The 22,593-nt window shown below is 48.8% G+C and overlaps 1 protein-coding gene across 1 annotated transcript; it reads left to right on the top strand.

Moving 5' to 3' along the window:
* Window positions 1-701: 701 nt before the first annotated feature.
* On the top strand, window positions 702-21,123 carry ATIC (5-aminoimidazole-4-carboxamide ribonucleotide formyltransferase/IMP cyclohydrolase). Its single transcript, XM_027890352.1, has 16 exons — window positions 702-804; window positions 1,381-1,507; window positions 2,653-2,729; window positions 3,803-3,869; window positions 6,153-6,241; window positions 7,571-7,722; window positions 7,854-8,010; window positions 9,132-9,257; window positions 9,409-9,516; window positions 10,740-10,825; window positions 12,006-12,095; window positions 13,155-13,283; window positions 14,196-14,288; window positions 19,240-19,422; window positions 20,179-20,334; window positions 20,788-21,123. Exons 1-16 carry the CDS (start codon window positions 783-785, stop codon window positions 20,905-20,907), a joined length of 1,782 nt encoding a protein of 593 aa, XP_027746153.1. The 5' UTR covers window positions 702-782; the 3' UTR covers window positions 20,908-21,123.
* Window positions 21,124-22,593: the final 1,470 nt, after the last annotated feature.

Genomic DNA, 22,593 nt, shown 5'->3' with positions numbered 1-22,593 from the left:
AAGAAAGACAAGGAGCTACTGGAGAAGGTCCAGAGGAGGCCACAAAGATGATGAGGAGTCTGGAGCATCTCTCCTATGAGGAGAGACTGCAGGAGCTGGGCCTGGTTAGTCTGGAGAAGAGTGAGAGGGCATCTCATGAATACAAATGAAATCTCCAAGGTGGGTGCCAAGAGGAGGGTGCCAGACTCTTTTCAGTGCTGCCCAGCTACAGGATAAGGAATAATGGCCATAAACTAAAACACAACAAGTTCCACCTCAACATGAGGAAGATGTTGCTTCCATGGAGGGCAGCAAAGCACTGGAACAGGCTGTCCAGGGTGGTCGTGGAGTCTCCCTCTCCGGAGACATTTCAAGCCCACCTGGACACGTTCCTCTGTCACCTGCTCCAGGTGACCCTGCCTGGGTGGGGGGGGGGGTTGACTGCAGGATCTCCAGAGGTCCCTTCCAACCTCAGCTGTTCTGTGATTCTGTATGTGCGATGCATCCCTGTCTGTGGCGCACGTGTAGCGGGAGCACCCGTGGGCACACACGTGTCGCACACACACAACACGTCCGACCAGGGGGCACTTCCACCACACACCCTCTCCAGCGCACCGAGGACACGCGTGTACCCCAAACACACGTGCCCGCACCCCCGGCCGAGGCTCCACCGCCCCCCTCCATTCCCCGCCCCGCCCGGGCCGCCCCCTCCGGCTCCCGCCCCCGTGCACCCAAATCCCGCCGGGCCGCCGCCGCTCGGCCCTTTGCTGCCTCCCCGCCCTCCTGCACCCACCGACGGCGCCATGGCCGCCCGGCAGCAGCTCGGTAACGCGGGGCGGCCGCCCATGGCCGCGGGGAGGGGGTGCCTGAGGGCGGGGGGGGGGGGGGTGCCCGCCCGCCGGCCCCGAAATGGCCGCCGCTTCCACTCAACAGGGCGGCCCCGGAAGGCGCCTCAGCGCGGGGCCGCCGCTTCCATCCCGGTGGTGCCCGGGCTGCGTGTTTGCGGCGCGGGAAGGCGCTGCTTTCCCCTCGGGCCGGTTATACCTTGTTGTGGGTGCGGGGCGATGAAGTTCGGGCTCCGGGAGGCGGGAGGACCGCAGGCGGTGGATGCCCCGCGCTTTCGGCGCCCTGAGGCGCGGGCGGCAGCGCTGCCCCCGCCTGAGGGGTCCCGCCTGAGGGGTCCCGCCTGAGGGGTCCCGGCTCAGGGGTCCCGCCTCAGGGCCGGCTGCCCCGTGAGGAGCAGCGTGGGGCTCGGGTGCTCCCCTTCCCCTCCCCAGCCGACTGGCATCACGTGCGTTCCCCAAATTACAGAAGTTTTAAAGGCTTCACCCACTTGATCCTGTTGTCCCCTCTGTTCTGCTTTTAAAAAACCCAAATACTCGTGCTCTTCCCTCCCGCCAGCTTTGCTCAGCGTCTCTGACAAGACCAACCTGGTGGAATTCGCCAAGAGCCTGCATGCGCTCGGCCTGGGTCTCATTGCCTCCGGAGGAACAGCCAAGTCCCTGAGAGATGCTGGCTTGCCTGTCAGGTACACACGCTGCCCTGGACATCCCCACAAAAAGGCTCATTTGGGCCCTGAGGTTGCTTAAATTGTTTTCTCTGTGAGCAAAAATGGCCTGAAAGCAAGTCTTCCCTTACAAAAAAACCCCCAAACGTGCCCTAAAGCAAACTTCTGAAGCTTCTTGGCCAGGAGTTGGTTTACTGAGGCTGAAGAGCGTTACTGTGCAGGTCAGCACACAGAGAGATGCCAGGAGCCTCGTGTTGGAGGTGATGCCTTGTCTGCCTTGAGGCAGCTTTGTTTCCATGGGATAATCTGTTATCTTGATGTTCATAATCTGACCCTAGTCCTGCTCCTCACAGCCAGGTGCAAGCTCATCTTTGCCTGGTCCTGGAACGGGACTGACATGTGTCAGGAACATGTTGAAGCTTGCTGGAGTTCATTTGTCACAAGTAGTTTTCCCAGCGCAGTGGTCCACTGATCCAAACAAAGCACTTAGGTGTTGTGCATCCACCATTTGAGAAGGTGCATGTACAGTCGTGCTGTTTTGGCCAATGATTCGGGGGAAGTTCGTTCTGGTTTCTTCCGTGCTGTGATTAAAAAGCAGTTCTGGCCAAATAAAAATGGTTTCCAGTGCAGTGATGAAAAACCTGTCAATTATTCGGCAGGACAGGTGACCATGACTCTGTTTTTGGTTCCAGTGAATGCAGTGGGACGCATCAGCACGAACATACATCACCCCCTGTGCTCCCTGCAGTTGGTCATGTCTCTCCAACTGCTTTGCTTGGCTGTGCTGTCAGTGGAGTCTGAAGCAAAGATGGTCACATTTCCCCTTCTCTTTATTGTTTCTTCACCGTCCTAAACAGTTACAAGGAGTGGTGCAGAGCACTGAGGTGTATCACCTTAGCATGGCCTTCCATTCTCTCTGTAAACCATGCTGACTTGGGATTTGCTTGTCTTGGTTATTCCAGTGTATGTATTTGAGAAATAACCATACTACTTACTTGAGTGTGACCCATGAACTTTATTTCCATTCACGGGAAAAGCAGTTGTTGCCCCTTTGGCTTAGGGAGGTGTTGCAGTGAAATTTATACAATTCTTTTGGTTTGGTTCATTTAGCCTATAAATAAAGTCAGTATGGCACATCTGTTACCATCTGTTTTCTCCCTGAGCAGAGATGTTTCAGACCTGACAGGCTTCCCTGAGATGCTGGGTGGACGTGTGAAAACCCTTCATCCTGCAGTCCATGCTGGTATGTTCCTGCTGTTGTATTTTTAGTGTAAAAGAGAAATCCATGGGCAGTGAGGGTGGGAAAAAGGAGTTGACAGATATCTTTTTTTAAGGTTTGTGTGGAAGAACCAAGTAATGAGAACAGATTTGCTGTAGGAGCTGGAGGAGAGGTGAAAAGCCACGGGGTGGAGAAGTGCACAGGGGTGGAGAAGTGCACGGTGGCTGAATTACTTGCTTGTTGCTGTGCTGGCATCTGTGCAGAGCTCGTCCTCCCTGGGGCTATAAGTAACAGAGCTTCTCTGTAAAAGCCTTTGCGCATCCTTTGCAGAGTCAGTTGCAGGCTTGTTGAGGCAGAGAAGTCCCTGGAATTTAATCTGTGGATGAATCTGGTGTGCAGCATAAGGAACGCGACAGCGTAGTCTTTAGTGGGTGATTTCTGCATACTCTGATATTCTCTGGCTCCACTTCAGCAGAGAAGATCTCTGACACTTAGTCCATCTGCAAATTAATCCATCCGCTCTTTCATCTCCTGTTCCTGTGCTGGAGATCCCTGGAGTGGAACCCGCTGTCTGTCATACCTGGGGGCTGGAGGCAATCTCTGACTGCCTCAAACCCAGGACTGTGCTGTTGCTTACGCTGTGCCAGCCTGTCTGTCACCTACCTGTTTGTCCAAGTTCCTAGACCCAAGCCAGCCACCTACACTGCCCAGCTAGAGGCACAGCCTCTCTTGCTTCCCTCGTGTCATAGGGCACGTGCCCTTTTCCTCCCCCGTGAACTCCTTAAGGACAGTTTTAATGTTTTAAGAGTAGCAACTGGGTGCTTATAAAGTACATTTTTGAAATTGCTGTTCAGTAGTTGGAATGTTCTAGGAATTATCATTGGGGGAAAACAGCTGTTAGCGTGGAATTGGAGCAGCCAAGGAGTCTGTAAAATGGAATAAAGGAGTAGGGGCTGAGGGTGTTGTCTGAACTGGAATCAGAAAGTTCACGATAGAAAGTCTCTGAGGAAAAGCACACTCTGACAGGAGATGCTGAATTAAAATCTGGTGGTGATGTAGCTCTTTGTCAATGAAGATGTACTGCTTTTTACAACTAGGCATCTTGGCTCGCAATATTCCTGAGGATAATGCTGATATGAAGAAACAGGATTTCAGCCTCGTAAGGTAAATGTTGGGGGACACGATGCAAACAAACCATCAGTTATCAAATTGCGACGTTGGAGACCATTCAGCACCAGGGAGTGGGGAGCAGTAGGGATTGTAACATCTGCACACCGGGAGATCTGCAGTCTCCTTCCTTTTCCCTGGCAGGAGATACTTTGTATTTAAAAATGTACTCAACCGATGCATTTTCATCGCTTGTAGTAAGAGAAAAGCTAAACCAGGAGAAAGTTACTTTGTGGCTTCCGCGGGGAACAGAGGTTTTGCTTTCTTCTGGTTCTCTGGGAATTTTGACACGTTACATTCTGTTGATGTAGGGCCACGTTACACGTGTTGCAAAGTTGAGTTGAGTACTTTTGAAGCTGGCTCGTCTCCCCTCAGCTTGGTTCCACATGTCCCATCAGATGGCAATTCCTGATTTTGAAATACTTGCTTAGTAAATATACCCTTTGATATTTGCATAATGTTTACTGAGTTTCAACACATAAATAAAGAATAGACACCAGAAGTGGGTCAGGAACACACGCAGCATTTGTTTAGACATAAAACACACAGATAAGAGACAGAAAACTTAAACTTTGAGAGCCATCTTGGGAGCAAGTGAGCTGCAGCCAGAAACTGAAGTAAAATTTACCAAAGGTCGTTTTTTCTGTTAGAATGTATTTACCAGGTTCATTCACACAGGGCAGTTTGGTGGTATGTGTCACTAACTGGTGTTAACATCTAACCAGTGCTTGTGAATAAGCAGCTGTATGTCAGCTCCTGGTTTAGAGACAGTGGCTGAGCTGGACACAGTAAACTGTAGGTATAGCCAGGATGGGAGGTGCAGTATGACCGTGGGGCCAGAATGCATCCTAAGTTTTAAAATGACTTTTAAAACCTGATGGATGGATTTCCAGGCTGAATTTGAAAACCTGAAATTTAAAACCACGGGAATCCTCATAGATGGCTCAGCAGTGGTGGCTCTTCAGAGCACGCTGCACATTAAAGCAGGCTCTGCTGAATTGCAGGGGGAATAACATGCCCTTACATCAGTGACTTATAGTGCACTTGCATTCCAGAGTAATAATTTGGATTCAGGTTCTCTTACAAAGAGCACAAGTAGCTGATCCCCAGCAGGACTGTCTTTGCATAGCTGCATAAAATTTGCATATCCAAGTCAATGTAGGAAAGCTTGATGTTGATTGTCTGGATTTCCACAGATAAAAGCATTAGCAGTGTTAAAGTCCACGGATTCCTGATGGTTTGCAACAGGTTAGGAGCATGAATGGATGGAGGGGAAAAGGGTATTAGAAACAGAAGAGACAATAAAAGACATTGTAGGAAATTTAGGGACACGAGGGGTTCTGAAAGCCATACTGGAAGCTGATCATCCCTTCTGCTGGAGTTCACACTTGAGTGGGAACAAAGGATTATTAGAAGTTGAACGCAAGGGTACTCATCACAGCAATTCACTGCCAGTACTGGGCATGCACTGGAGTTCAATACCTTCATACATTCAGATCAAGAGAGTAAATTAATTCTCTTGGATTAAAAACCTTATTTGTGAAGGTCAGAACAAATCCCTTCTTTCGCTACAGTTCATGTGGCACTGGTAGGATGGGACAGGGCAAGTTATTACTTCTTGCTTGCTGGAATACAGACCTTCCAGATCAGATGAAAAAACTAATTCCAGTGAGGTCCAGTCTTAGCTTGAGAGGGAAAAGTCAATTTTCCCTCCTGCTTTCATGTGCTACAAAGGCTTTGTGGGATCTGGGTGGCACGCTCAGGTTTAATATGTTGTTGGTATTTTGAAAGTCCAGAAGGTGATATGTAGGTCATTTTCTGCTCTTGGAAAAGTTGTGGAAAATTGGATTGATTATTCTTTGTTTGCAACGGCCCTTGCCCTGAGTGCTTACTGGGTGCCTGTTTTCAGTATTGCTGAGAACCCACTTTGAAGTCCTTTGAGATGGCTCAAGTTGTGCACCAACATCACTGAACATCTAAATTCAGGCCCACGTATTCAAAGAATCTCTTCCTTTAAACTGGCTCCTGTAAATTGTGGTTCCAACACTGTTTGATACACAGAACCCAGTTAAATGTCAGAATACACTGTACCATCACCTGGCCTTCTGGCTGAGCACCACCATGTCTTAAGTCTTTTGGAGGAAGAAGCCTTGGCCACGGGATTTTAGTTGGTCCCTGAGAAACAAGACCGTGAGAGCACTGTTGGTATCACGTGCTTGCCAAGCTTAATTTGGCATTTTTGTTTCTTGCTGAGTAATGGTTTTCCCCCTCAATTCTCAGGGTTGTGGTGTGTAACCTCTACCCCTTTGTGAAGACCGTTTCTTCTCCTGGTGTGACTGTTCAGGACGCGGTGGAAAAGATTGATATCGGTAAGTTAAAGGGAGAACAGATCTGTTTACCAGACAGACTCGATGCCTCTGATCTCTGAGTGGTCTCAGTTCTTTTCCCTTTTGTTTGGTGGCCTCGCACACCCGCCAGGGAAGTCTGCTCGAGAGCTCAGGAGCTGCAAGGAGCAGACTGAAGGCATAAGTTGGGTGAGCCTTGTTGGGCTTTCAAGCAGATCTGCAGTTAAAATGGCAGGTAACAGGCTGGGAAGGCACACTGCATGGGGGGCAAGCTGTGCGCTGCCCAAGAGAAGGCCTGAGGTACTGCAGAAGGTTGTGCTAGGAAAGGCCAGGGGGAGCATGCTTCCTACTGAAACACAGGGAGCAAAATAAACCTCTTGTGCTGCCTCTGGCAGTGTAATAAAAACTTCAAAAAACATGAGCTTTGGAGACAAAAGGCTGAACCACTGAAAGTGCTCTGGGGATGGCCGAGAACTTCACTGCAGGAAGCTGTTACAAGGAAAGGGGCTGGTTTGCTTGTGTGGGAGAGCACTTAGGACCTGACTTTGGAAGCATGGACACCTGTATTAGCAGATTTTCTCTTCCTAGTTATTAACCCCAAAAGGCTTGCTCTTCACTGCAGCATCTCTGCTTGGCATGTTCTGAACAGTACAGGCACAGCTTTGTGCCATGCAGTTGGATTGGGATTGAATTTTCCTGCAGTAGTTTAGTCCAAATGATGCCCAGCAGAGCTCTCTATTAAATGTTTTATGGAGTAATACTTGCTCTGCATGAAGCAGTGCCAGCCTCTCCTTTTCCTTTGCAACAGCCCATCTTGTGTGATTTAAAGTGTTGCAACAGCTGTGCAGAGTCAGACTTGAGGGGTAACTGTGGCATTTTATCTCACACAGAGGGCCTGGGCAAGATTCAGCATTATTTGCAGAGAGCTTTAGAAACCTTGATTGCTTGGCAGGGTAGAAATAAATCTTTCTCTAGACCCCTGCCCACCTTGATGTTGCAGAGCATGGTGCTTAAGCCATGTATGAATGGAGCCATCTCTAGATGTGGATGCAGACTCTGTCTTGAGGACATCCTTGCCCCATTTGCTCCTCAGGCCCTTGAGCTGTTTCCCCAGCACTGCAGCTCTGCCTGGGCCTGCAAAGGCCAGTCAGTGTGCAAACCTTCCTCGTGGATTGAGTCCAACTCACCAGCCTTGTGCTTTCTGAGGAGCACCCTCACCCTGCTCCGTGCTGGAGGGAGGGGGCACGTTCATCTGGCACAAATGGTGGATTGGTGCATGTCCCTCCTTGGCCTCGGCTGTGACTGTGCCATGTCCAGGAGGGAAGTGCTTCACGCCGTGCCCTTGCCTTGCAGGAGGAGTTGCCCTGCTGCGGGCGGCCGCCAAGAACCACGCCCGGGTGACAGTGGTGTGTGACCCTGCAGACTACTCTGCAGTAGCCAAAGAGATGGCGGCATCGGGGGACAAAGACACTGCCATGGAGACCAGGAGGCTCCTGGCGCTGAAGGTTGGTCGAGTTTGCTTCCAGGGAAGGGCTGGGCCAGACTCATTTGCCTTTCATTCCTCACCTCTTCAAACACCAAATCGTTTGTAAGCTGATGTTTGTGAGTTGACAGGTGTCCCCTGTCGTGTCCCCAGGCTTTCACCCACACTGCCCAGTACGATGCAGCCATCTCTGACTACTTTAGGAAGGAATACAGCAAGGGAGTGTCCCAGCTGCCCCTGAGGTACGGCATGAACCCTCACCAGAGTCCTGCACAGCTCTACACCACGAGAGCCAAACTTCCCCTGACAGGTGAGCTTGGCTCAAAAGGGAGCTCTGGGACAGCTGGGAATGGAGGTGGTTGGACACACCTGCTGTCTGTCTTTCGGACTGAAAGACCTTCTTGTACCTTAGGCCAACCTTAGGATGGCCTGCAGTGCCTTCACAACTGCTTTGTTACTGAGTGGCACTACCTTGGCAATTAAAAGGTTGAGCTGTGTGAGACAGAAAAGTTTGTCTGCTGATCCCCACAAGACCTACTGTTGGTCCGTGTTCTCTGTTGCTGTGGGATTGTGTGTCCAAGATACTTAAAGCAGATTTATATAGTGTACTTTTTGCTTGACATTAGATCCAGATTTTGCAAAGGAAAACCTCATCATCCTTTGAAGATGCTTTTCTGCTTGCCATTTTCCTTGTTTAGTATGTTCCCCATCTTTTTGTGTCACCATTTAATCTGTCTGGAAACCAAGCTGTTCTTCTCTAAGTCTGAATTGTTACCTTAGGTTTGTAGAACGCTGCTTCTGCTGATGGTGGCAGAGGGAAGGGGTACTGGCCTCACTTGAAAGTTTGGGACAGGTCTGGTATGTCTCTCTGCCATTTTATGGGGTGTGCCACTCACCCCAGCATTGTTACAGTGGGGAAACCCCCTGTTTTGGAGAGAGAATCTGGGTGCTTTTGCTCTTGAGACTGCTTCCAGTGTGTGCAGGCATTGTCCTGTTGAATAAACAGCGAAGCTTTGTGTTGCAGCGTTTCCCAGTTTCAACTTTCAGACCTCCTAGGAAGCTTTTCCATTCCTGCACTGGAGATTGATTTGCTTGCAAGTCTGCCTCCCAGAAGGGCACCAGAACAACACGGTGCTCACTCAGCCCGGATGGGGGTTATTGTTAAAATGATCTTTCCCCCACTCTCCTGAAATGCTCACAGTGCTGCCGTGTCAGAACAAGGAGTTCTTCTGTCAGGGCCAGAGCAAAAGGGCCTTGACTCTTTCAGTGGATTGCTGGGCACTTAACCAGTTGCTGAGGAGCCAGGGTCATTGCACAAGAAGGACTTGTAGTTCTTTCAGCTCTCGCTGGGAGAAATCTTTTGTGCTCACTCCCCAGGCTCTGGGGAGAGGGCTCTGCCCGCTTTAACATGTCCGTGTGCTGTGTTTGCAGTGGTGAATGGCTCTCCAGGCTTCATCAACCTCTGTGATGCCCTCAATGCCTGGCAGCTGGTGAAGGAGCTCAAGCAGGCTCTGGGCCTTCCAGCGGCCGCCTCCTTCAAACACGTCAGTCCCGCAGGTAGGGCGGCCCCTTCCTCCTCACGCTTTGCTCCTTGGACACACTCCAGCTTTTGGCAGGCCCTGCCGGTGGGGGGGGTGTCCCTCCCCCTGGCAGTGTGGGGAGATCCTGGGGACAGGGTTTGAGTGCCCTGGCTGGTGTTTCCCACTAGGTGCTGCTGTTGGAGTTCCGCTCAGCGAGGAGGAGGCGCAAGTCTGCATGGTGCACGACTTCCACAAGAGCCTGACGCCCATGGCCTCTGCCTACGCCCGCAGCAGAGGTGAGAGGCTACACAACCTCGGGAAAACAGCGTGTCCAGAGGGCTGAGCTCTCCTCTCAGCACTGCCCAGGCTCTTCCCCTTGCACCACGCTCCTCCTCTGCAGGGCTTTTCTCCGTGAGGATCTGCCTGACTGCCTGTCAGAAATTGCTCTCCTCGTGAGCAGACCTTGTGTGCTGTTTCAAAGAGCTAAAACCATTTTGGATTCTGTTCCTTGATGTATATAGAAGACTTGTAGAGATTATACATGTTTAAATTCAAAAAAATATATCCAGTGATATACAGATCTGGGGGGTTTTGGCTGTAGGACAGGGATAAACACCTGGGCTGATAGCACACAGCCTTGGAGTACTTAGGAATACTTAACTTGAGTAGAAACGTTTCTGTGGGGTATTTTATTGTTTTTTTAATGCTTTTGTACTGCAGAGCTCACCAAAAAAAAAAAAAAAAGGCTAAAAAAGTAAATAAAATCAGCTTCCTCTGCTTAGCTGAGACACTTTGCTACTTCTCTCATTTTCCGTGGCATTCCTAGAAAATCTTCACAGACTATAGAAAACAAAACAAACTTGATAAGGAGCACATTGGCTTGAGTTTATTTTTCCCAGACCACCTTTGAACGTTGCCCTCAGAAAATTGTTGCAATGGTTGGTAGAAAAACAAACATTTAGAATGGCAGGGATAGAAGAACTGACCTTGCTGAGGAGTGAGGCATCTGTGATGGCAGCTGAGTTCACCTTAGCTATGCCATTAAATATCAAGAATATTTGGTTTTGAAAACATATTTAAAAAAATTACTTTTAGCTACATTTCTGGGGGTGGTTCCTTGCAGGAAAAGCCAGGTGGAGCATAGGCATCTAAAAGCTTTCCTGTTTTTCCAGCTGTTTCTCGTCTAAAAATCTTCCTGTGTGATCCTTGCCTCTGCTTGTCCTCTTGTCACCACTGGGTACAGCTGAGTTGCTTGTGGTCACAGAGGTAGTCATTACAGAGTTAGAGCTTTGAGAGAGGCAGGGAAGAAGGAAGAATGTCTGAACAATGGGAATATTTAAAGGTCCATGTCTTTGAGGTAGGATTTTTTTTTTGTCCTTGTTGCTGTGATATGGCCTTTTTTTTTTTCCTCTTGGATTAAATTATTAGCTCTTATAGAAGTTGACTAGGCTGTAGAAGCAAAGACTTCTCTGGGTGTGATGCTGTGCTTTGATAAATTAGTAAAAGTAGGATTTTTCAGGTGCTGATCGGATGTCGTCCTTTGGTGACTTCATTGCCCTGTCTGACATCTGTGACGTGGCTACTGCCAAGATTATTTCCAGAGAGGTTAGTTAAACCAGCACATCATTCCAGGGGGAAAAGGACAATCACACTGGATGGAGTCATTGGTTTGTAACAGCCTTTTTGTGTGAATTTGACCCATTTTACTGAGGACTTTTATTGTTCCATTTGGGTAGTTCTCTGATCTGGAGTGCAGAATTGACACCAATCTTTTGATGCATTTCTCCCAGCTAAAACCTGGCTAGAGCCTGGGAAATAGCAGTGCTGCTTTCCAAGAGATGATTGCAGACCTCTGGAAATGAACCCTGAGTGTGCTGTCACAAGTGTCTGGTTGAAGGGAGCAATAGGGGTCTGGAATGCTGATGGGCAGCTTCTTGCCCAAGCCTGGAATGTGGATATAGGTTACTACCTGCCATTTACGTGTAGGCTCAGCCACTTTCCAGGCTGCACTTTATACTTAGAGTCACAGAATCATTTAGGTTGGAAAAGACCTCTGAGATCACTGAGTCCAACTGCCAAGGCCACCACTTTTCTGGATCCAGTGTTAATTCCACAGCTGACTGCACTGCAGAAGTCATGGAAGTGTCCAAGGCCAGCTCGGATGGGGCTTGGAGCAACCTGGTCTAGTGCAAGGTGTCCCTGCCCGTGGCAGGGGGATGGAATGAGATGATTTTTAAGGTCCCTTCCAACACAAACCAGTCTGTGGTTCTTGTCAAACAAGTGAAAGAGTCTGATTGGTTTGTGAGGATAACATTTGATACTTCAAAAAACCCACCTAAAATGTAAGAACAGAAATGTGGAAGTGGTGTATGACTTTATGGCACTGATGAATGTTAACAGCTCTTTTGCCAGTATTTTTGTCTCATCAGGAGTATCACTGTAGAAGTGAGGATTTATTGGGTTTTAAGCCATATTTTCTGTTGGGGTTGAAAAGTGGGGATGTCATGGTTGAACTGTTTCCCCCTGGAGAACGATATTACTTCCATGCTGCTTAAAGTTATGTGGGGTATTTTTTACTGACTCCTGCCAAGAGCTTATAGTTCTCTGCAATTTTTTGTTTCCAGGTATGAAACCAATATTGTATTAGTGCTTTTGGTGTTGTTGGGTACACACAGACCCCAAGGGGTGTGTCTTCACTGCACACTGTGAAATAGCAGGCAGAACTTTCAGTCTGAGCCCCTCCTCTCATTTTTGTCACATGGAAGCCAAAATCTGTGTGTTGCAGGTGTCTGATGGTGTGGTGGCCCCTGGCTACGAGGAAGAAGCTCTCAAAATCCTTTCCAAGAAGAAGAATGGTGGTTACTGTGTCCTCCAGGTTTGTACTCCTGGTTCTCCCTAACCCTCTGCTGCTCTTCCCATACCTGCTTCTCACAGATGTTGGTGTCCAAGTAACTCGGGGACTGATCCAGGTCCCCTTACAGTGGATTTAAAGCCATTAAATCCTTGAACTAGCAAGAGCACCTCAAAGAAACAGCATTTCTGTGCTCCTTCCACTCTCTGCTGGCTTTCCTCTCACTTTTGCTGACTGAATCCTTTCCTCCCTGAATCCTTTATATCTAAGCTACAGCGTCTGAGTGACGATGTGAGTCTTGGCAGTGAGAGGCAGGTGCATTAAACCCCTGGGGGGAGCCCTGTGTGGGCATTGGTATTTTCAGAGCAGTCTTTAGTACAGTCAGGGATGAGGATGGCACCACAGAGTTTGGAACTGGGCTGAGAGCAGAGAACTTCACTGTAACATCACAAAAAGAAAATCCAAGGCTCAGCTGGCATTGCAGCCGTAGTGTTGCTGCCAGGGGAGCTGTAGAAGGTGGCTCAGGAGCTTCAGGCAAGAAGGAGTGAAATTGCAGGCAGCCTTGGCAGGTGATTGCCTCCTGCAATTCAATTAACTTTGCGAGGATGAGGTCGTATTGGTTGAGCCTGTATCTTCAGGGCCTGTGTGCAGAGGGATGCTGAGGAAAGTTGATCTGAAAAATTTAAATGGATTAGGGAAACCACACAAAGCACGTGCAGGCTCCTGTTTGGAGCTGGTCACCTTCGTCTGGTTTGTTTCCTGTCTCAGTAACCTCCGCTGGGGATACCAAAGTTCTGAATAAGCCCATGCTTGGGTAGACCTGAGTGCAGTTCATCAGTTCCAGTTCACCTGATCCCTGCACTGGTGTAAATTAGTTGTGCTTCTGACCTGTGTGGAGATGTGCCCCAACAGTGCAGCTCTGGAAGTGATCATTCACTGTTTCCTTGAATGTCATGGGGGGCTGGGAGTCGCACCTTGAGGAGCGTGTGAAGGAACTCCAAATACTTTCCCTTCTGTGAAAACTGGAAAACTTTGTAGATTTTGATTGCAGAAGTGTTTTATTGGCCTGTTTTGGGCTTTTAGATGGATCCCCACTACGAGCCCGATGACCTGGAGGTTCGAACCCTCTATGGGCTGAACCTGATGCAGAAGAGGAACAACGCAGTCATCGACCGGTCGCTGTTCAAGAACATCGTCACGAAGAACAAAACCGTAAGCGTCAGGAGATAAATGAGCCAAAAGACAGATGGAGTGGGGGGACTGGGGTGCCTTCATCAAGGGAGGCATCACTGTGCTATTTTAAGAGCTCTTAAAATATTCCAATGAGATTTGACTGGCTTTTATCAAAAATGCAGTGAACTTCCTGGACCAAGTATACTTGGGTAAATCAGGATAGTTTTCCTTTGTTTTGATCACTTGGATAAATAAGAGGACTTTTCCCATTATTTCAGACTAGCAAAATGTTTGTATTTCTTGTCAATAAGGAGCTACTGTGTGCAGTTTCTTGTGGTGAGGCAGCCATGGGTGATCCATCGTGATCTCTTTCTGACTCACTGTTTACATCACCTTTCACTGTTGTGTAAACTCTGGCCTGGCTGATGTTGCTCATCATTTAGAGTTCAACACCGTCAGAAAGTTTTCAGTTATTTCTTTGTCTCTGATCTCGCTCTCATTAAAAAAACAGATGTTAATGAGTACATGATTAGTCATGGGCTCAGAAGCGAGTTCAGACATTGAGGTAATAAAAGTCGTTTTAATAAATTAGGAATGGAACTTGAAAATAATACTTAATGCAGATTTTGGGAGCTATTCTAATTGCTGTGGTCCTGCTTTTTGCCTGTGAGCACATCTGATGATAGTGAGTAAGGACAGAGGACTTCACAGCCTTAGAGCCAGTGGTCGAGCCCTCCTGACCTGGTGAGATTGAGTCTTACCCCTGAGAGCTGAGATCAGCTGCCAAACCAACCATTTATAGCATTTAATCTAAACCAAATTTGCTGGTAATTGATATTTTTAGCTGCCTCGTTCCCCTCTCTCTGGTTCAGTAGTTGTGGAGGCTGGGGGGTTTAGCATCTGGCTGCTCCTGGCTGTCAGGGTGGTGCTGACAGGGGTGTTCTGTTCCAGCTGCCCGAGGCTGCCATCCGAGACCTGATCGTCGCCAGCATCGCTGTCAAGTACACCCAGTCCAACTCCGTGTGCTACGCCAAGGACGGGCAGGTAACCGAGCCAGTCCCGCCTCCAGCCTGCTCAGGGCAGGCTGGGAAAATCCTCCAGCACTCAGGAGGCTGCTGAACAGGCACAGAGGAGCTGCCCCACACAGAACAGTAGCAAAGTGTTTGTTCTGTGGGGGGCTGGTTCAAAACCATGGTGTCATCTTTTCAGGGCTGGCTCTGTCAGTGATGGGGTTGGAAAAGCTCTTCCCTGCTCCTACGAGTCTGGCCTTGAGTCATTTCTTCAGCTACTCTGTTCGCATCGTTTTTCTGAGGGCATGTACATACGTTGTAGTTCATGTAGAGCCTTAGGAAGTTACAGTAGTTTCAACAGCTAGATTCTGACTGTCCAAATGCTTCTTACTTTTATTTTCAGTTTTTACTTAAGAAGGATGGGATATGTTTGGGGGTTTTTGGGGCATTTTAAATATTCTGTCCTCCCAGATTTTTTTTTTAAAAGCTCATTCTCCTAATGCTGCTGTTTAGCTGGTTGTCTGCTCTCCACGTTAATTTTTCCACAGGCCTGGATTATTTAAAAAAAATACAGAGGAAAAAAAAACAAAGAGTGTTTTTGATCTTGAGCTTTAGCACATCATAAATCAGCCAAGTGGATCAGAGTGAACCCTCCAGACAGAGACTGAGAATGAGCTGCAGTGCTCTCCTCATTGCTTTGGTGCTCATCTGCATTTGCCAGGCTGTTGGTGCAGGCTGGGAACACGGCAGGGCTGTCTCACAGAACTTCCTGGGGTCGTGTGCTGTGTGCTTCTTCACAATGAGTCTCTGGAGATCTGCCATTTCTCTGCTATTCAGCTTCAGGGTTGTTTTGCTTTGAAGTGGTTCTCTGCACTCAGGAGTGTTGGATCTCGTAGCCCCAGAACAAAGGTGTCTCTCTGCTCCTTTTCCCTCATTCCAGCAGCGATTTCCCCGGTGCTTTTTGCAAGTCTGGGCTTAATGTGGTGCTGCAGATGTGCCTGAAATGTGCGTGCTGATGCCTGTTCCATATGGAAGGGACAGGGCAGGAGGGAGGGGTGGGAAGCAGTGTGAGCAAGCAGGGATTCAGAGTGTTTTGCATATTTACAGGTGTCGATTTTAACCAAATACAAACGTGGGTTGTCTTGGTTTGCTGTGTACCTGACTTTGTTAATAGTAAAGAGCAACAGCTCTAACAGTCACCTGCTCAGGGAGGTGGTGATTTCAGCACTGGGGGACTGAAATCAAAGCTCAACATCTTCCTTAAGAAGCTCATTACAGCCCAGGGATGGAAAGCAGAAATCCAGATTAAATACTTTTCCAGGGTTTGACCTGGTTTGGGCTACAGGAGCCCAACCTGGGAAAGTCCTTCTTGCTTTCAGTTCCATTGCTTTTGGTTTTCCAGGGGTTATTTCAGCCTCACAGCATCCCTGTTCCCAGCAAAACTCTTGTGTGTGAGACATCCAAAATGTTTCTGGCAGCTTGACTTTGTTGGGTTCATGAGTGGATCAGCCACTCTAGCAAGGCAGTTGTGTTGGTGAGTTCTAGGGAAGTGTGGAGTGGGAGGAAGCATTTCTGGACCTGAGTGTCACTTAATTTGCAGGAAGGCAGCTGCCACTAATTGCAGTAAACACTTCCACTTGTTCTCTCTGACTTTCAGCCTGTAACATGTTGATCTACACTTGCTTTAATGATACCATCATGTTTTAAATTAGCAATTTAAAAATATTCTTTCTTTATTCTCTGCACAGTAGGATAAAACAAACCTGTTAATTTACCTTACACTTTCCCAGTGACTTCATTGTTTGTTTGTCTTCCCAATTGTCAGGTCCTTCATTAGATTTTTATATTTCCAAATGTATTTAGGGTTTTTGTTTTCACGCATTATCCAGGCTAAATCTGAGCAAACCCAAGCCAATCTGGATCATTTTGCAAGGATCCTTTGGGCATTAATCCATCTCATCCTCTCTGTGCTGTTGCACAGCATCCAGCTATGGAGTATGTTTGACTCTCTTATGAACCAAAATATTTTGGTGAAGTAGTTCTCAATTTTCACCCAAGATTTTTTTTCTATTAAGTGGTTTATTTTTTTTATTTCTACTGACCCTGTATTGCTGTCTCTTTTCACTGCTCACACTTAATAGGCTCTGCTTAAGCACTTTGGGATTCCCAGGAGATGAAACTCTGAAAGAAACGTAATTAATTTTTGTGTAGAAAACAGGGGGAAAGATTGCTTTGTGGAGGGTTTTGAGGTTTCAGCTGTGGGGTAAGGGCAGGCAACCTTGGAGGAAGGGAGAGAAGAGGTGTAGGAAGAAGGATTTTTCACTTCACAGGAAGTGGAAAAGGCAGAGAACAGGTACAGGCCAGTGTGAAGGGACATTCAGGTACAAGATTGCGTTAAGCAGAAGCTCAACCTGCTGATTTCTCTTCTTGAGATCAGAAATTCCAGGCTGGATTGAAGAATCTTCCCCAGCAGTGTTCCACCAAAGCCTGTGGTTTTAACAATGGCTTTAAGCTGACAGAGGGCAGGGCTAGATGGGATATTGGGAAGAAATCCTTCCCTGTGAGGGTGGGGAGGCCCTGGCACAGGTTGCCCAGAGAAGCTGTGGCTGCCCCATCCCTGGAAGTGTTCATGACCAGGTTGGATGGGGCTTGGAGCAACCTGGGATAATGGAAGGCGTCCCTGCCTAAGGCAGGGGTGTGGAACGAGATGAGATTTAAGGTCCTTTCCAACCCAAACTATTCTATGTTCTATGCCCATATTTTTCTATCAAAAAAAAAAAAAAAAAGATTTTTCTTTCCCTGGATCAGCATTTTCCAGTGAAATGCATGTTCTTCCTACCAGCGTGTTCTTCCTGGGCTGTAACTGTGAACTTCCTTCTGGAACAACATGTGCTCCTCAGAGGGAGGCACAGAGAAGCAGCTCTTTTCTTCTCTTGCCTGCTAAGCTGTTGTGATAAAACGAGGTCCATGTGTTGCAGACAACATCTCTGTCGATTCGGGGATGCCTGTAAAGACTTTACAGGATACATCACTTTGATCGGCTGAATTACAAAGTTCCTGCCATTTTGGAGTTGTTGGATACAAGCCAGAGTTCAGTTATGCATCTTTTGACAAAATTTAGGTCACAAAAAATGTGAAATATTCTGAGTGGCTCACAGGAGAAAGGGAAAGGCTCTTTTTGAGCATCTGCTCAGGTACTGACAGGTGGGACAGCACCCTGTTCCATCTCAAAAGTGTGAGGCCACAGGTCACGAGGACGAGAGGAAGATGAGGCATCATTCTGGCTGGGAAAGGGCCCTGGACATCACAGTTTTTAGAAACTTGGGAATGTTTCATGGTATTTTGGCCCCTGCTACTCTCTGGTACCAGTCTGTTACTCTCTACCATCTGCATCCCCAGCTAAAAATTTCTGCTCTAGCCCAGCCTGGCTTGCTAGTCCCCCTCTTAAGGGCTGAGTGGCAGTGAATGGTGTGCTGTGTGACACAGCCAGCCTCTCTTTTGTCCAGGAAGAGAGGGTAACCTCAGTGGATGAGGGAATCCACCAGGGTGCAGCTGGTACCGAGCTGCTTTGAGGTGCAGGGTCCCCTGCAAGCTCAAGGGTTTAACTGGGTGGATGTGAGAGCAGAGGTTGGATATCAGGAGAGTTTGTTGGGAGGAGGGTGCCACTAACCCATAAGAAGCTGTGCATCTGTTCAGTATTTATGGCAGCACCGGCATCCTTGTGGGTTTGTTACTCACTGATGACCTCAGTTATGGCTGAGCAGATTATGTTTGATAGCAGCCCAAGGCTCTCATTTGCTCCTTGGGGGAACTGTGTCCAGCAGCTTGTTTAATGGTTCTGGTAAGAGGTGAAGTCACTGTGTCCTGGTGAATGGGAAGACAAATGATTCATTCCTTTGAGGGCAGCCTTCCACTTACAGCTTTACCATCTGTCCCAGTCTGAGCTGGAAACTCTGAGGTAGCACCAGCAGCCTCAACACCACGTCCCTGGAGCAGCCCCCATGAGAACAGGCTGGTGAACAGTTCAGCTGTGGCTTCACAGGAGCAGGAAATGGAGAGAGACTTGTTTTCTGATTATCTTAGCACTTAAAAAGCCTCTACATATTTTAATCTATACTGTACCTGAGAATACACATCTGATGAGAGAGAACTCCAGAGAAAGTGCCCGATAAAAGCAAACAGAAGCTGAGCAAATAACGTATTTTCATAGCAGCTTCCTTGAGGAAAAAACCACTCTGTGATTTTTGCTTCCTGAAGCAAAGGTCTGTTTGATATCGAGGACAAGTGCTATGAAATAAGGTTGGCAGCAGCTGTTTTAACACTCCTGGACTCTGGCAGGTGGCAGTGTGGGAAATGTGTGGTAGCCCCCAGGCCCTGACAATTCCTGGGCTGTAATGGTGCCACTGACCGGCATTCCTGAGTGAGCAGTGGATTTACTTTCTCATCAGCCTTGACAGACAAATTGCCCCCTCACCAGTGCTCTCTCAGCTGACCTGTTTGAGCTGTGCTTGCCTGGCTAACCAGGAGGGATGGTGGTGTTTGGGTGACCTGGGCTCACACATTAGTGCTCTGACTGAAGTGCCCTTTTCCAGCTCTTGGCAGTCACGTTTGTTTCTGTGACCTTCAGGACTTTGCTGTGCCTTAAAACCATAATTGTCTCACTCTCCTGAGGTTGACAGCATGACTCTGATGGCTGGGGCTGTGTTATTTAGAAGGGTGAAAGAACGTGGTGTTTTGAGAGTGACTGTGAGCTCAGCAGAGTTCTGTAAGTCAGCAGTGCGGGGAGCTGGCCCTGTAACCAAATATACAGGATAAGGGATGCAGGTATTTCCCAAGTTTTCCTCACTAATTACCTACACTGTTTGTCCCCTTTGATGGGGAGCAGCTGATTTGTGGGATGTCTTCCCTAATGGCTTGGCTGGAATGCAGCTCTGAGTGGTGTCTGTGCAGCGAGGTGAGGTTGTGTTTGCATCCCTGTGCTCCAGGTCATCGGGATCGGGGCCGGGCAGCAGTCCCGGATCCACTGCACTCGCCTGGCCGGGGACAAGGCCAACAACTGGTGGCTGCGGCACCACCCGCGCGTGCTCTCCATGAAGTTCAAGGCGGGAGTGAAGAGAGCCGAGATCTCCAACGCCATCGACCAGTACGTCACCGGCACCATCGGAGAGGTGAGGGCCGGCCGAGAGCCTTCCCCGCAGCTCCAGCCTCTGCCAAACAAAGGCTTTTCGCAGGACTTAAGCCTGGCCTGAGTGTCGTAATAGAAGATGGCTCTTCCCAGCAGTGAGGATGGGTTAAACCTTCAGCTGATGTTCCAGCCCTCCCTGATCTGCCAGTGGCACCTTCTCACATGGAGCTGTTTGCTTGTGTGGGATTTTGGATTGTCAGAATCCTTCTGACCTCCCCCTTTACAGGCAACAGTTAGACAAGAAAATAGTATGTCCTTTTTAAGTATCAAAAGCCAAGGCCTGGATTGTGACCTTGTGAATCATCTCTGTGAGCAGTTTAAGGGGGCAAGAACAGGAGCAGTTGCTGTTTCAGAAGGTGAATCATAAACCAAGCTGCCGTTTGCCATGTGTTAAGTCATCTACCAGACCCTGTTTGTGTGTGCTGGCATTTACCATGCTGCTGGCAGGCCAGGCAGAGCATCTTGGAATTAAAGGGGGGAGAAGGAACGCTTCAAGCCCTGATGTGAGGAGGGGGAAGGAAAGGAGTTAAAAGGATGCCAAAAGAGCTGATGGTGGTAAAGTGTTCCCAGTTTGAATTTTAAGCCCCCTGGTGTGAAGTTCCCAGCAGCAGAGCTGTGGAGCAAGAAGTCCAGCTGAGCTGGGTGTCGGGGGATGCCGTGGCTCATCCCCGTGGTGTCCCTGGCAGGGGAATGCCGGGAGCCCCCGGCCCTGGGGCTGAGCTGGGTTTTGTTCCTGCAGGATGAGGACCTGGTGAAGTGGCAGGCCTTGTTTGAGGAGGTGCCCAAGCAGCTGACAGAAGCGGAGAAGAAGCAGTGGATTGCCAAGCTGTCTGCTGTGTCCCTCAGCTCCGATGCCTTCTTCCCTTTCAGGGATAACGTCGACAGGGCTAAGCGGGTAAGTCGTGGCAGGGCTGGGATGTTTTGGGGGGACTCCAGGCAATGGCTTCTCCTTTTCATTTTGTGTGGATTGCTGAGGAAAGTCCTCACAAGTCCCTTTTGTGGGAACTGCTGGAGAAAGTCCTGGACTGCTGACTAGGATAGCACATCCTGGGAAGAGTGTTCCTGGCTTCACATGGACAGTAATTATCCAGCCATTGTCAGTTTGCTCATTTCGGATGAACAGAGGATTAAAGTTTATTAAACCATTTAGGAATATCAAGACAAGGCCTGTCACCCTTTTAGTCTTTATTTCTGAGTGGTGAACGTCCTGCTCCCTTGAGGAGCAGCTTTGGGCGATGGAAGCCTTTGTTTGTTTGGTGGGATGCGGGTGAAGGACTGGGGCTGCCAGCTCCTTCCAAGGGGGATTTTGGTATTCCATCCTCTGACCCTCTCCCCTGTGTGTGTGCAGAGTGGAGTACAGTTCATCGCTGCCCCGTCCGGCTCTGCTGCTGACGACGTTGTGATCGATGCCTGCAACGAGCTGGGGATAACCCTGATCCACACCAACCTGCGGCTGTTCCACCACTGAGCCGGGGCTCAGTCCGCTCTGGTCACACCCTCACCAGCAGCAGGGATGGAATATCAGTGCCTTAACTGGGAAGTACCGGCAGTCTGTGCTTAGCAGGGGTTGGTCAGCTCTGCAGAGAGGTCTCTGCCCATCTTACCAGAGAAGGGAGCACTGGAATTGCCTTCCAACGTAGAAAATTGGTGTCTTTTGCAAATAAACTTACGGTTGTCAGCTGTGTGCAGTGGTCTTGTGCCATCCAAATACTGTGTCCTTGGGAGAAAGGTGTATTTCTGCAGTAGATTATAGCCCAGCCTTTATTAATTCATAGCCTGGCCTGTGGGATGGTGTGAAAGCCTGGCTTCTGCCCAGCTTCTCACTGGGCTGATCAAAACCTGTGTTACACTGAACTGAGGTGGCTTCTTGTTTTTTTTGAGTCAGCAGGTAGTTTTCCCCAGGTGCTTCTAATCCATTATCCCCTTTCCCCGGGAGGAGAGGGGAGCAGGTCTTTGTGTGAGGCAGTCTGGGGCTCCGTGCATATACCAGGAGTTCAGATCAGAGTTCACACAGGACAAGTAGAGGATTCTACCATCTTTTTTATACTTTAGGAGTTGGGTTTGGACTCTTTCTTCCCCAGAGGAGTCAAAACTCTTCCTTACATGCCTTTTCTGTGGTGATGTTTTGGCTGTAGCTGGCACATCCCCTGCTGTGTGGTTCTCTGGGGAATCTCTTAGTCCATTCTTTGCCTGCATCTTCAAAAGCACTGGCTAAAACAGTGACTGGTAATAAGAACCTGGCAGCTCCTGGTCTGTGTATTCCCACTGACTCTTTGTTTGCTGTCCTTAGGGCACTGGTTAATCTACTGATGGGAGTTAATAGGTACTAACCTTCCAGGTGAGATCTCTGCATGAGATAGTAAATGTCTCACTAAGGTGATGTCTCTCTGGGGCCTATCTGAGCATACTTGGCGGGGTGATTTTGCCTCCTGCTGTGCCTGTCATGAGGATAAAGGACATGTAGGAGTTGTCCAAGTGGGGGAATTGCACCCAATTGTCCAATGTCCCAAACCAGTGCCCTTGACGACCCTGCCTCAGTGGTCTGGATGAAGGCTGATAAAAACCTCTGGTCTAGTTCCAGGTGTGAGGTGACTTCCCAGGAATGCCCAGGGAGTGCCCTGTCACTTGAGCTGCAGTGGCAATTTCAACCAGCACAAAGCCTTCCCCTGGAAGGAGAGTTGCCCTGCAGCTCTGAGAGTGGTTCTCTGTAAGAAAGGGCTGTGACGGGCCATAGAGTCCCTTATGAAGCTCCCAAAGCATGGAAGGAAATAGGGGAGCAGGGAGGGATCGTTCTTGCTCTTGGCAGGCAGTAGTAGAAGATTTTTTTTTTCTTATTTATTTTTTCCCTCCAGCCACCCCAGGACTCCTTCCTGGAGTACAGACCCTGACTGTGGTTGTTCCTGGGCTAGTTACCTTGGGGCTCAAGTGGATTGTGGATATAAATCAAGCCTGTTTTAAAGGTTCAGCTGCTGTTCTGTGGCCACTCCATGCAGTAGGGCCTGGGGGAAGGATGGGAACCCTCAAAAACCTTGGTTCCTTGTGCTGCTGGTGGTTTCTAGAAGGAGATGTGTCACTGAGACCTCTGATCTCACAGGTACCACGCCCTCTGTGCTGCACTCTGCTAGTGCTTTTCAAATGGGGCTGAAAACAGATG

The sequence above is a fragment of the Empidonax traillii genome, unplaced genomic scaffold, assembly GCF_003031625.1.
Source record: "Empidonax traillii isolate 1590-97213 ecotype Southwest subspecies unplaced genomic scaffold, ASM303162v1 scaffold284:size1552100, whole genome shotgun sequence".
Lineage (NCBI taxonomy): Eukaryota > Metazoa > Chordata > Aves > Passeriformes > Tyrannidae > Empidonax > Empidonax traillii.
The sequence above is the reverse complement of the archived record's forward strand: the minus strand, read 5'-3'. Positions and strand labels throughout refer to the sequence as shown.